The 13,251-nt window shown below is 57.2% G+C and overlaps 1 protein-coding gene across 2 annotated transcripts in view; it reads left to right on the top strand.

Moving 5' to 3' along the window:
• Positions 1–511: 511 nt before the first annotated feature.
• Positions 512–13,251, top strand: part of LOC144769720 (poly(3-hydroxybutyrate) depolymerase-like) — a 267,294-nt gene continuing 254,554 nt past the window's right edge. For both annotated transcript variants that reach the window (XM_078653908.1, XM_078653903.1), the window contains exon 1: positions 512–636. In XM_078653908.1, coding sequence (XP_078510034.1) covers positions 555–636 — 82 coding nt within the window. In that variant the 5' untranslated portion in view covers positions 512–554. The remainder of the gene's footprint in view (positions 637–13,251) is intronic.

Genomic DNA, 13,251 nt, shown 5'->3' with positions numbered 1-13,251 from the left:
ATGCTGAGTCAAAACTGTGAGTAGAAAAATCACAGACCTCTTCATCAAGTGCGTCCATCACTAGAGTTATCTTACTGTTGTTATTACCCACTTAGAATTGCTGAGTATACAAAGACCTCTGACGAGGATGCTTTAACACTGTCAGATATTTTTTAATTCAGCATGTTCGTGACCAATCAAATCGGCAAGAACAGATTTACTGTCACATGAGTCCTTGTTGTAAATTTCCTTTGTGGTAGTTTTTAAAGACATACGTTTCTAAATTGCCTGTCAGGCCCTGCTTTTCATGATCTCGCCCCTTGTGACGCGACCCCCCATCTTCTGCCACCCATTTATGAGATCCAGGAGTTCATTGTTTTCCATTTCTGCGCCCCCTTCTTCTCTTTGGGAAAGCCGCAGCTGTTGGCCTTGATAACAGGCCAATCGCGTGAGCGCGAGACATGGCGCGTGCAAGCTGCGCAAGGTCACCTGCTGGGTAAAAGCAGGCTTCTGGCTCCAGAGCAGGTGCTGCTCCCACTTGACTCTCGTTTGAGTCATCAGTTTTCCTCTCAAACATGCCGGCCGAAAACGCTAAAATGAAACAGCTGCTGCTTGTTCTCGTCTCTGTTGGATTTGCCTTGGCACAGTCACGACTGGGTAAGTAATACAGAGGCATTGTGAAGTATTTTAGTATTTAGTGGGTACAGCATGCTCACGTTGTACTCGCAGCAAAGACGGACCCATTAAGCTATCCAACGCAAGTAACCTATTTTACAGATGCCAGTCCCCTATAAAATCACGTGTTTACCATAGGAGAGACAACAGGTGTGTGGTCATTGTGTGTGACATTAACAGCGTGTGAATACTGCAGCACGCCCTGCCATGCACGCGACCTACAGCCCAATGTGTGACATACGGCAGGAGCAATTGCCCCATCCTGGATAAAGTAAAAGATGCATATTATGCGGCATACGGTCAAATGTGCGGCACAGTGGAGTCCGCACTGCTAAATGTGGCTTAAAGGATGGTGCGTGTGCTGCCAGAAATGTGACTTAGGGGAGGCTACACTGCTGAAAATGTGACATGCCGCAGGGAGCAGTGCCAGATGTACCACATAATGGAGGACGCACTACAAAAGTGGGCCTTTAATGGAGGTCTGTGCGTGACAGATTGGACCATTCACTGCGAAACGTGTGGCATATCAAGCAAGCCTTGTCAAAGCCAATAATTCTGGTCTCTAAACCTGTGTGCATGAATACTTCCATCGCTTCAGTCACTCGTCTATTCATCCATGCACCTTTCATTCATCCTTACATACCTGCTCATCCACCCATTGACAGTTCTTGTATTCACCAACTCGCCAATCCACAATACAACAATCAAAGGGCCACATGCATCAAATTGTGCATTTGCGACTCCTAAATTGTGATTTTTATGAAATCGCATTTAAGGAATCGCAAATGCTTATGCAGGTAGGAATCGCAAAAAAAATTGTGATTCCTACACATTCCCTATTTGCGACTCTCAAATTGTGATTCGCAAATAAGGAATTGTTTCCCATTTATTTCTATCGGCCTAGAGGCCCATAAGAATCAATGGGAATTGCATGCATAATTTGCGAGTACCAAATAGGTACTCGCAAATTCCGCATGCAATTTCAAGGGTGCAAGGGTGCCAAAAGGACCCTGATGCACCTCTGAAATTCCAATTTCAACACATGTTGCACGCACACATGCCCCAAGGACATATATGTGCGCAACATAGACCTTTGAAAAATTCACTTTTGTGCATTTTTCAAAGTTCTCGCAAATTACCATCAACTTTGAATTGATTGTAATTTGCTTTTTTTATTTGCGAAATCGCAATTTTTGTTGGGTTGTTGCCCTGCATTTAGGGAATCGCAATTTGCGATTCCCTAAATGTAATCGCAATTTGCGATTCCCTAAATGTAATCGCAATTTAAGTAATCGCAATTTTAGCGATTACTTAAATAGCGATTTATGCATTTGGGATGATGCATCCCAAATCATCATCATCATCATCATCATTTCATCTTTATTTCGACAATGTTGTCATAAAAGAAACCACATTTGTTTAAACAGTTTACAAAATTGATACATTACATTCAAATACACAGTAAAAAAGAAAGCCTACATCATCACATGCCCAGAAAGCTATTTCATCACAGTCTAGTAGATGACAGTAGACATAAATAAATAAATGCATGGTCAACTAAAATCCCCTGCCCATCTAGAATCAGAGATCAGGCTCCCTAGGAACTATACAGTTGTATCTACTGGATCCTATTTCATGCAAAGTTCACATATTTCCTTCTAATGGTCCACATGGCTGCTAGATATTTTTGTGTATATTTTTGACCTATTTTCCTTGCTTCCCCTTCCCCCCCTCCCTTCCTTTTGGGCATGAATTTTTGATTATTTCTCATTAAATGTATTCAAATGCACAGCCATTGATTATGGCCCTCAGTACATTGTGAATAAAAACTCTGTACATCATCCCTTGGTTTTACGTATGTATTAATGTGTCACTAATTCCTTCTAAATTCCTCCTTTCCCTGTCCGGGACCACTCTGTCTATATTGTTCATTCACCCAGGTCCCAGTGACTTATATGTTTTTTATACCTCCATTGAAAATACAACTTCCTAAAAGCAGCTAGACTAACATTGTCAAAGACAGACTCAAATTTATAAAAATCTTTAGTCATTAAAAACGTGCCGGACAGAGTACCAGTTTGGACATTCGCTAAACCAGCAGTTAAATTACTTTCATGGTACAGATTGACCAGATACTTGCGCGATAGATTTCTGCAAGCATGCTCCGGGTCGGACCACATAGGCGCGAGACCTAGTCTCTCAAATTCCTCTCTTATGTACTTCAACCATGGATGTTTCCGCGCATTCGGAAGTCTTAACATCCGAAAGCTCTTGCCTATAGTTCTTTAACTCTGGGGTAACCCAGAGTCTCCTCCAGAAAGTTAAAGGTTTGAGGCCCAGTTCCTCTTTTATGGGTTTAAGGCCCAGGTCTAGCCTGAGCGGCAGCAATGGTGTACTAGGTGGCAGTGCTACCAACTGTCCTAGAAATCTGTTCTCCACGACGGCAATCGCGTGTGCACACTTGTGACCCCACAGTTCGCCACCATGGATTACCATGGATCGCAATTTTTGTTGGGTTGTTGCCCTGCATTTAGGGAATCGCAATTTGCGATTCCCTAAATGTAATCGCAATTTGCGATTCCCTAAATGTAATCGCAATTTAAGTAATCGCAATTTTAGCGATTACTTAAATAGTGATTTTTGCATTTGGGATGATGCATCCCAAATGCAATAACAGTGGTCGAAAAGGGGCAGATGCGACCTCAAGTTACAATGATGTATGTGGCCCCAAATCACCAAGCAAATAAAAGGCGCTTTGAGTTATATGCCCAACCTGCTGACTTTGCTCCTTTTCTGAGAGGGTTGTGACAGTGCTGTCTGTAATGTGAAACTAGCTTGGTTTTAAGTGGCTGCTAGTCTTTGAGGGGCGTGGGAGTGCCTAGTTACAGCCAGGTGTGTGAAACTGCGATAGTCGGATGTGACAGCTAATCTGTAAGGGGGAGAGAGTGCTGTCGGTAGTGTAACTGCTAGTCTGGTAGTGTGTGACACCTGCACTGGTGAATGTAGGAGTGCTTTACGTGGTGAGAGTGCTTCTGTGAGTGTTTGACTTACTGCATGCTGTACAGCCAAAATTGTGACATACTGGAGAACCAACTGCTGCAAAAGTGACATACTACAGGAATCACTTTCACATGTCTGACATACTGGAGGGGGTGCTGACCTGTGTGACACACTAATGAAAGCAGCGCCAAAGACTTTACATAAAGTAATACAAATTGCCAAATTTCTGACATAGTGCTGAGAAGACTGTAAATATGTTTGACTCACTGTATTATGCATTTCGGATGGATATTTCTAATTGCAGAGTCCTCACCTTAGAACAGAATTCCCCAAACTGTGGGTCGGGACCCATTGGTGGGCCATGAGTTGATTTTCCAAAGTCAGAGAAACTAATAAAGATGCCCAGCTCTTGAGAATGTTCTATCAGTGTTCACATGCGCGACAGGTGGCACTGTGCAGCTAAGCTCTGACCGAATACCACCCTGGATAGCTCCGTGTAAGTGCCACCCTTGCATAGTAACGCCCGTTCCTTTCTTTCTATGACTTCCGTCTGGGATCCAGAGTTTGACTACCCTCTTTATTGTTGTTTAAACAACAACTCCTAATATTTTTCCACAGTGTTTTAGGGGACAATGTCACCGTCGAAAACAACAGGATTCAAGCCACACTGCAACTTCAGGAAGCAGATGTTGGTCACAGACCCGCACAAGGTGTCCCTTTTGTACTTCTGCTCCAACCCCAAATGGAAGCCCTAATACACCCAAAGGCAGTTCGAAGCCAGAAAGGAAAGTTGTATATCACTGAACATAAGGCGAAGGCATGGTCTTTACAGAGGTCTTGCTCCTGCCAAAGGGCTCAGTCATGGTCACAGGACTATTCCTGTGTCCTCTCAAATTCTCGCCTGAAATCTTCAGGCAAGTCAACATCCAAGCACAAGAATGCAGAGCATGACTCTACTCCATCCAGTCACTTTAACCCCAAACAAAAAGTACAAGAAGATCAAAATTTAAGTCGTACTCCCTCGATGTCACCAGCCATGGAACCTTTTACCTCAGTTAGGTCCAACACGCCCCTAACTCCCCTGACATTCGACCCCACAGCACTTTGAGACCTTCAACAATGCCAATCTGCACATCTTTAGAGTATTTCTGACTCCCTTTAGCATTCCTTCAGACCCCACAGAACTCTGAAGGGCCTCCAGACAAGGTACCACTCATGGGTCCTCCCCCAGTGCCGTCTCTCCCAATGTGACCATTTACCAGCCCCTTCTGACTTCTTTACAGACTTCTACTCCAGCCCCAAGATTCATGCTTGTCCTGGTTGACCTAACACAGATAAGAACTCCACTGGCACATGTTAATGACCTGGTACTGACACCCATGTCTTACCCCTAGCCCGACATCAGCAGGAGCTCTATGGAAGTGGTGTTATAAGATCACAAAAGCACAACCAGTTGTCGTGCAGCCTGAGTCAAATCTTATGACTCAGCCATGATACAGCTCTCATTAAAACTAATGAGGTGTTCCAGTATCCTGCAGAACCTGGGAAATTAATAGTATAAAACAACAATTGGTTCTGTAGGGGGGTACAATATCACTTTTGAGCCAAACGTATTTATCTCCTGATAGACGAGGGAATACCAATTAAATTGTGTGACACCTTTGAATACTAAATGAAAAACAACGGACACAAAAGTAATACTCGGCACTGTATATTATCACTGCCATATCGTGGTACAACACAAAAAATGACATATCAAAAAACACAGGACTGTTGTGTAACATATATAATAACATGAGTAGGTGTTTTACAAGGTGTACATAACATGAAACAAATATACAGGACACTTGACATTTGGACAGAAAATACACAAATAACTCCATTGGACGTCTGTTTTCAACTTATTTGAATGTTCAGGCATATATCTTTATTTCCAGTGGTGGCGCCTCCGCTATGGTGGAAGAGCGTCGCCCCACTGCTTTCTCGCAGTGCGAGAAGCAAGAACATAAAATGGTAATAACTTTTAGTTATTATCATTTAATGTGCCTTTTCTGGGTGGGTGGACCGGCTGCTCTGCTTACAGAGCAGGGCAGGGGAGAAGAGGTTTGCCCACTTCTGAGTGCACAATGACTGTTTGATCGGCCCTCTTGGGCCGCCCATACCAGTCATGCGCACTTTCCCCTTCTCCATGCAGGCCCTCCATCCCCTTCCGCGCGTGACCCTCCATCCTCCCTCCGCGCGTGACCCTCCATCCCCCCTCCGCGCGTGACCCTCCATCCTCCCTCCGCGCGTGACCCTCCATCCCCCCTCCGCGCGCGACCCTCCATCCCGACCTGCGCGCGACCCTCCATCCCCCCGTGCGTGACCGCCCATCACCCCCCATGTATGACCCTCTATCCCCCCCACGCACGACCCTCCATTCCCCCACCTCGCGCACGACCCTCCATTCCCTTACCCTGTGCACGACCCTCCATTCCCTTACCCTGTGCACGACCCTCCATTCCCCCTGTGCGTGACCCTCCATTCCCCCTGTGCGCGACCCTCCATTCCCCCTGCGCGCGACCCTCCATTCCCCCTGCGCGCGACCCTCCATTCCCCCTGCGCGCGACCCTTCATTCCCCCCGCGCGCGACCCTTCATTCCCCCCGCGCGTGACCCCCCATTCCCCCCGCGCGCGACCCCCCATTCCCCCCGCGCGCGACCCCCCATTCCCCCCGCGCGCGACCCCCCATTCCCCCCCGCGCGCGACCCTCCATTCCCCCCGCGCGCGACCCTCCATTCCCCCCGCGCGCGACCCTCCATTCCCCCCGCGCGCGACCCTCCATTCCCCCCGCGCGCGACCCTCCATTCCCCCCGCGCGCGACCCTCCATTCCCCCCGCGCGCGACCCTCCATTCCCCCCCGCGCGCGACCCTCCATTCCCCCCCGCGCGCGACCCTCCATTCCTCCCCGCGCGCGACCCTCCATTCCCCCTGTGCGCGACCCTCCATTCCCCCCCGTGCGCGACCCTCCATTCCCCCCCGTGCGCGACCCTCCATTCCCCCCGTGCGCGACCCTCCAATCCCCCCGCGCGCGACCCTCCATTCCCCCCGCGCGCGACCCTCCATTCCCCCCGCGCGCGACCCTCCATTCCCCCGCGCGCGACCCTCCATTCCCCCCCGCACGCGACCCTCCATTCCCCCCGCGCGCGACCCTCCATTCCCCCCGCGCGCGACCCTCCATTCCCCCCGCACGCCACCCTCCATTCCCCCCGCGCGTGACCCTCCATTCCCCCCGCGCGTGACCCTCCATTCCCCCCGCGCACGACCCTCCATTCCCCCCGCGCACGACCCTCCATTCCCCCCGCGCGCAACCCTCCATTCCCCCCCGCGCGCAACCCTCCATTCCCCCCCCGCGCGCGACCCTCCATTCCCCCCCGCGCGACCCTCCATTCCCCCTCCGTGCGCGACCCTCCATTCCCCCTCCGCGCGCGACCCTCCATTCCCCCTCCGCGCGCGACCCTCCATTCCCCTCCCGCGCGCGACCCTCCATTCCCCTCCCGCGCGCGACCCTCCATTCCCCTCCCGCGCGCGACCCTCCATTCCCCTCCCGCGCGCGACCCTCCATTCCCCCCCGCGCGCGACCCTCCATTCCCCCCGCGCGCGACCCGCCATTCCCCACCGCGCGACCCTCCATTCCCCCCGCGCGCCACCCTCCATTCCCCCCGCGCGCCACCCTCCATTCCCCCCGCGCGCGACCCTCCATTCCCCCCGCGCGCGACCCTCCATTCCCCCCCACGCGCGACCCTCCATTCCCCCCACGCGCGACCCTCCATTCCCCCCACGCGCGACCCTCCATTCCCCCCACGCGCGACCCTCCATTCCCCCCACGCGCGACCCTCCATTCCCCCAGCACGCGACCCTCCATTCCCCCAGCACGCGACCCTCCATTCCCCCAGCACGTGACCCTCCATTCCCCCAGCGCGCGACCCTCCATTCCCCCCCGCGACCCTCCATTCCCCCCCGTGCACGACCCTCCATTCCCCCCCGTTCGCGACCCTCCATTCCCCCCTTCGTGCGCGACCCTCCATTCCCCCTTCGTGCGCGACCCTCCATTCCCCCCGTGCGCGACCCTCCATTCCCCCCGCGCGTGACCCTCCTTTCCCCCCCACGCGCGACCCTCCTTTCCCCCCCACGCGTGACCCTCCATTCCCCCCCGCGCGTGACCCTCTATTCCCCCCCGCGCGTGACCCTCTATTCCCCCCCGCGCGTGACCCTCTATTCCCCCCCCGCACGTGACCCTCTATTCCCCCCGCACGTGACCCTCCATTCCCCCCGCGCGTGACCCTCCATTCCCCCCCGTGCGTGACCCTCCATTCCCCCCCGTGCGTGACCCTCCATTCCCCCCCGTGCGTGACCCTCCATTCCCCCCCGTGCGTGACCCTCCATTCCCCCCCGCGCGTGACCCTCCATTCCCCCCCGCGCGTGACCCTCCATTCCCCCCCGCGCATGACCCTCCATTCCCCCCGCGCGTGACCCTCCATTCCCCCCCGCGCGTGACCCTCCATTCCCCCCCCGCGCGTGACCCTCCATTCCCCCCCGCGCGTGACCCTCCATTCCCCCCCGCACGTGACCCTCCATTCCCCCCCGCGCGTGACCCTCCATTCCCCCCCCGCGCGTGACCCACCATTCCCCCCCGCGCGTGACCCACCATTCCCCCCCCGCGCGTGACCCTACATCCACTCCACCCCGCGCGACCCTCCACGCGACCCTCCACTCCACCCTGTTCGACCCTCCAACCCACCCTGCTCGACCCTCCACTCCACCCTGCGTGACCCTCCACTCCACCCCGCACGACCCTCCACCCCGCGCGACCCTCCACTCCACCCCGCGTGACCCTCCACTCGCCCCCACTTGACCCTCCACCCCGTGCGACCCTCCACCCCGCGCGACCATCCACCCCGCACGACCCTCCACCCCGTGCGACCCTCCACCCCACCCGTGCGACCCTCCACCCCACGCGACCCTCCACCCCACCCGACCCTCCACCCCACGCGACCCTCCACTCCACCCCGCGCGACCCTCCACTCCACCCCGCGCGACCCTCCACTCCACGCGACCCTCCACTCCACGCGACCCTCCACTCCACCCCACGCGACCCTCCACTCTGCGCGACCCTCCACTCCACCCCGCGTGACCCTCCACTCCACGCTACCCTCCACCCCGCGTGACCCTCCACCCCGCACGACCCTCCACTCCACCCCAGCGCGACCCTCCAATCCATGCGACCCTCGACTCCACCCCGCGTGACCCTCCACCCCGCACGACCCTCAACTCCACCCCACCCGACCCTCCACTCACCCCCTGCGAGACCCTCCACTCCGCGCGACCCTCCACTCCACGCGACCCTCCACCCCGCGCGACCCTCAACTCCACCCCGCGCGACCCTCAACTCCACCCCGCGCGACCCTCAACTCCACCCCGCGCGACCCTCAGCTCCACCCCGCGCGACCCTCAACTCCACCCCGCGCGATCCTCAACTCCACCCTGCGCGACCCTCAACTCCACCCCGCGCGACCCTCCACTCCACCCCGCGCGACCCTCCACTCCACCCCGCGCAACTCTCCACTCCACCCCACGCGACCCTCCATTCCACCCCGCGCGACCCTCCACTCTGTGCGACTGTCCATGCCACCCCACGCGACCCTCCACTCAACCCTCCACTCCACCCCGCGGGACCCTCCACTCGACCCTCCACTCCACCCTGCGCGACCCTCCACTCCACGCGACCCTCCACCCCGCGCGACCCTCCACTCCGCGTGCCCGTCCACCCCGCGCGACCCTCCACTCCGCGTGCCCGTCCACCCCGCGCGACCCTCCACTCCACCTCGTGCGACCCTCCACTACGCCTCGCGCGACCCTCCACACCGCGCGACCCTCCACTCCACCCCGCGTGACCCTCCACTCCACCCCGTGCGACCCTCCACTCCACCCTGCGTGACTCTCCACTCCGCGCGACCCTCCACTCCACCCCGCGCGACCCTCCACTCCACCCCGCGTGACCCTCCACTCGACCCTCCACTCCGCGCAACCCTTCCCCTAGCGCGACCCTCCACCCCGCGCGACCCTCCACTCCACCCCGCGCGAACCTCCACTCCACCCCGCGCGACCCTCCACCCCACACGACCCTCCACTCCACCCCGCGCGACTCTCCACTCCACCCCACGCGACTTTCCACTCCACCCCGCGCGACCCTCCAATCCACCCCACGCGACCCTCCACCCCACACGACCCTCCACTCCACCCCGCGCGACTCTCCACTCCACCCCACGCGACTTTCCACTCCACCCCACGCGACCTTCCACTCCACCCCGCGCGACCCTCCACCCCGCGCGACCCTCCACTCCGCGCGACCCTCCACTCCACCCCGCGCGACCCTCCACTCCACCCCGCGCGACCCTCCACCCCACCCCGCGCGACCCTCCACCCCACCCCGCGAGACCCTCCACCCCACACGACCCTCCACTCCACCCCGCGCGACTCTCCACTCCACCCCGCGCGACTCTCCACTCCGCTCGACCCTCCACTCCACCCCGCGCGACCCTCCACCTCGCGCGACCCTCCACTCCGTGTGCCCGTCCACCACGCGCGACCCTCCACTCCGCGTGCCCGTCCACCCCTCGCAACCCTCCACTCCACCTTGTGCGACCCTCCACTACGCCTCGCGCGACCCTCCACTCCACCCCGCGCGACCCTCCACTCCACCCAGCGCGACCCTCCACTCCACCCTGCGCGACCCTCCACTCCACCCCACGTGACCCTCCACTCCACCCGGCGCGACCCTCCACTCCACCCCGCGCGACCCTCCACTCGACCCTCCACTCCGCACGACCCTTCCCCCCGCGCGACCCTCCACCCCGCGCGACCCTCCACTCCACCCCGCGCGACCCTCCACTCCACCCCGCGCGACCCTCCACCCCACACGACCCTCCACTCCACCCCGTGCGACTCTCCACTCCACCCCGCGTGACCCTCCACTCCGCGCGACCCTCCACTCCACCCCGCGTGACCCTCCACTCCACCCCGCGCGACTCTCCACTCCACCCCACGTGACCCTCCACTCCACCCCGCGCGACCCTCCACTCCACCCGCGTGACCCTCCACTTCACCCCGCGCGACCCTCCACTCCACCCCGCGTGACCCTCCACTCCACGCGACCCTCCACTCCACGCGACCCTCCACTCCACCCCGCGCGACCCTGCACGCGACCCTCCACTCGACCCTCCACTCGACCCTCCACTCGACCCTCCCCTCCACCCCGCGTGACCCTCCCCTCCACCCCGCGCGACCCTCCCCTCGACCCTCCACTCCACCCCCGCTCGACCCTCCACTCCACCCCGCACAACCCTCCACTCCACCCCACGTGACCCTCCACCCCGTGCGACCCTCCACTCCACCCCGCATGACCCTCCACTCCACGTGACACTCCACGCGACCCTCCACCCCGCGCAACCCTCCACTCCACCCTGCGCGACCCTCCACTCCACCCCCGCGCGACCCTCCACCTCCGCGCGACCCTCCACTCCCGCGCGACCCTCCACTCCACCCCCGCGCGACCCTCCACTCCACCCACGCGCAACCCTCCACTCCACCGCGACCCTCCACTCCACCCCCACGCGACCCTCCCCTCCACCCCCGCGCGGCCCTCCACTCGACCCCCGCGTGACCCTCCACTCGACCCCCGCACGACCCTCCACTCCGCGTGCCCGTCCACCCCGCGCGACCCTCCACTCCACCTCGCGCGACCCTCCACTATGCCTCGCGCGACCCTCCACCCCGCGCGACCCTCCACTCCGCGCGACCCTCCACTCCACCCCGCGTGACCCTCCACTCCACCCCGCGCGACCCTCCACTCCACCCTGCGCGACCCTCCACACCATGCGACCCTCCAGCCCCCACGCGTGACCAACCACTCCCCATGACCCTCAACCCCGCGAGACCCTCCAACCCCCTGCGCCCCTCCACCCCCCTGCAACCCTCCACGCCCATGACCCTCCACCCCCCCTGTGCGACCCTCCATTTCCCCCTGCGTGACCCTCCTTCCCCCCCACACGACTCTCCTTCCACCTCTTGGATGTACATGAAAGTGATGGAGGTGGTTGAAAACCATCTTCAGAATTAGAGATTTCCTGTATTTGTGTACCTCAACAACTAGTGGCTGAAGGCAGGCTTGTCACAATTAGTCGTTGACAACCTGTGAATGACAGCAGAACTCATGACATTGTTGGAGTTTACCATAATGAGCCAAAGTGCCACCTGAGTCCATCACAGTGGGTTCCATTCATTGGGGGAGATAATGGACACTTTTTCTCTGCTGCAACGAGACTGGGATATTTGGGCTATGATCCCAATAGTTCAGGCTCAATTCTGTATCCTGGGGTTGGTGGCTTTTAAAATATTTAGGGCCAGATGTAGGACACCAAATACCGGTCGGTAACGGCCGATTTCGGCCGTTACCGACTGGTACTTGGAGTTTCAGATGTAGGGGGCCCTAAAATTACCGATTCTGTACATTTACAGAATCGGTAAATTGTGATGTAGCTGGCACTGAAAACAGTGCCACAGACCCTTCAGAATTTGTTATTTACCATCAAATACTATTTGATGGTAAATAACGAATTCCTGTGTACATGCCCATCTGTGCATGTACACCTGTGCCATGTGACACACATACATGCCCTAATACAAGCCTGATTCAGGGGTGCAACAGGGTGTCAAAGTGACACCCTGTCCCCCTTGTCAATTCGGTAATTTTACCGAATCGGTATTTACCGATTCAGTAATTGCCATTGATTCCTATGGGCCAAGGCCCATAGGAATCAATTGCAATTACCGAATCGGTAAATACCGATTCGGTAATTACCGAATATTACCGATTCGGTATTTACAAATCGGTAAATACTAATTACCTACATCGGGCCCTTGGTCTCTTAGTCTCATGCATCAAGCTTATGAACTATGGCAGGAGGCATATGCGAGCCCTACAGTGGAACTTCAAATCCCAGTGGGCCCTACATCAAGGCAGCCTGTCTGACCACTTCCAGGTCTCGAAGTGGATGGCCCTAAACCTGCAGAGGTGTCTGACTGATTACAATTTGTACTGCAGCAGATTGTTCTCCGTTCTTCACCCCGAGCTGACTGTGGTGATGGTTGCATTCTTCAAGGAGACACATAGATCAGAAGCCTTTGGTCTTCACTGGAGAACCGGCTCCACATCAACCAACTGAAGCTATGTATTATTGTCATGGCCCTGAAGGCTTTTCTGCCATCAATCAAGGGAGGCTTGGGCAAATGTTCACGGACAACACTAGCACCATGTGAGACTGCAACAAGCAGGGCAAAGAGGAGTCCTGGCCCTTATGCCAGGAGCCTGTGCACGTCTAGAAGAGGATGAAATAGCAGACGATTTTCTTGCTACCAACCACCTGGCAGGCTACCTGAATGGCAAAGTGGAATAACTGAGCAGACGTCCTATCGCAGATCAAGAATGACATCTAGATCTCAAGGTGGCACAGAGCTATTTCAACCAGTGGGGAGAGCCCTATCTAGATCTATTTGCCA

This window comes from Lissotriton helveticus, chromosome 1_1 (assembly GCF_964261635.1).
Source record: "Lissotriton helveticus chromosome 1_1, aLisHel1.1, whole genome shotgun sequence".
In the NCBI taxonomy this organism is placed as follows: domain Eukaryota; kingdom Metazoa; phylum Chordata; class Amphibia; order Caudata; family Salamandridae; genus Lissotriton; species Lissotriton helveticus.
Note: the sequence above shows the minus strand (reverse complement) of the source record. Positions and strands in the feature narration are given on the sequence as shown.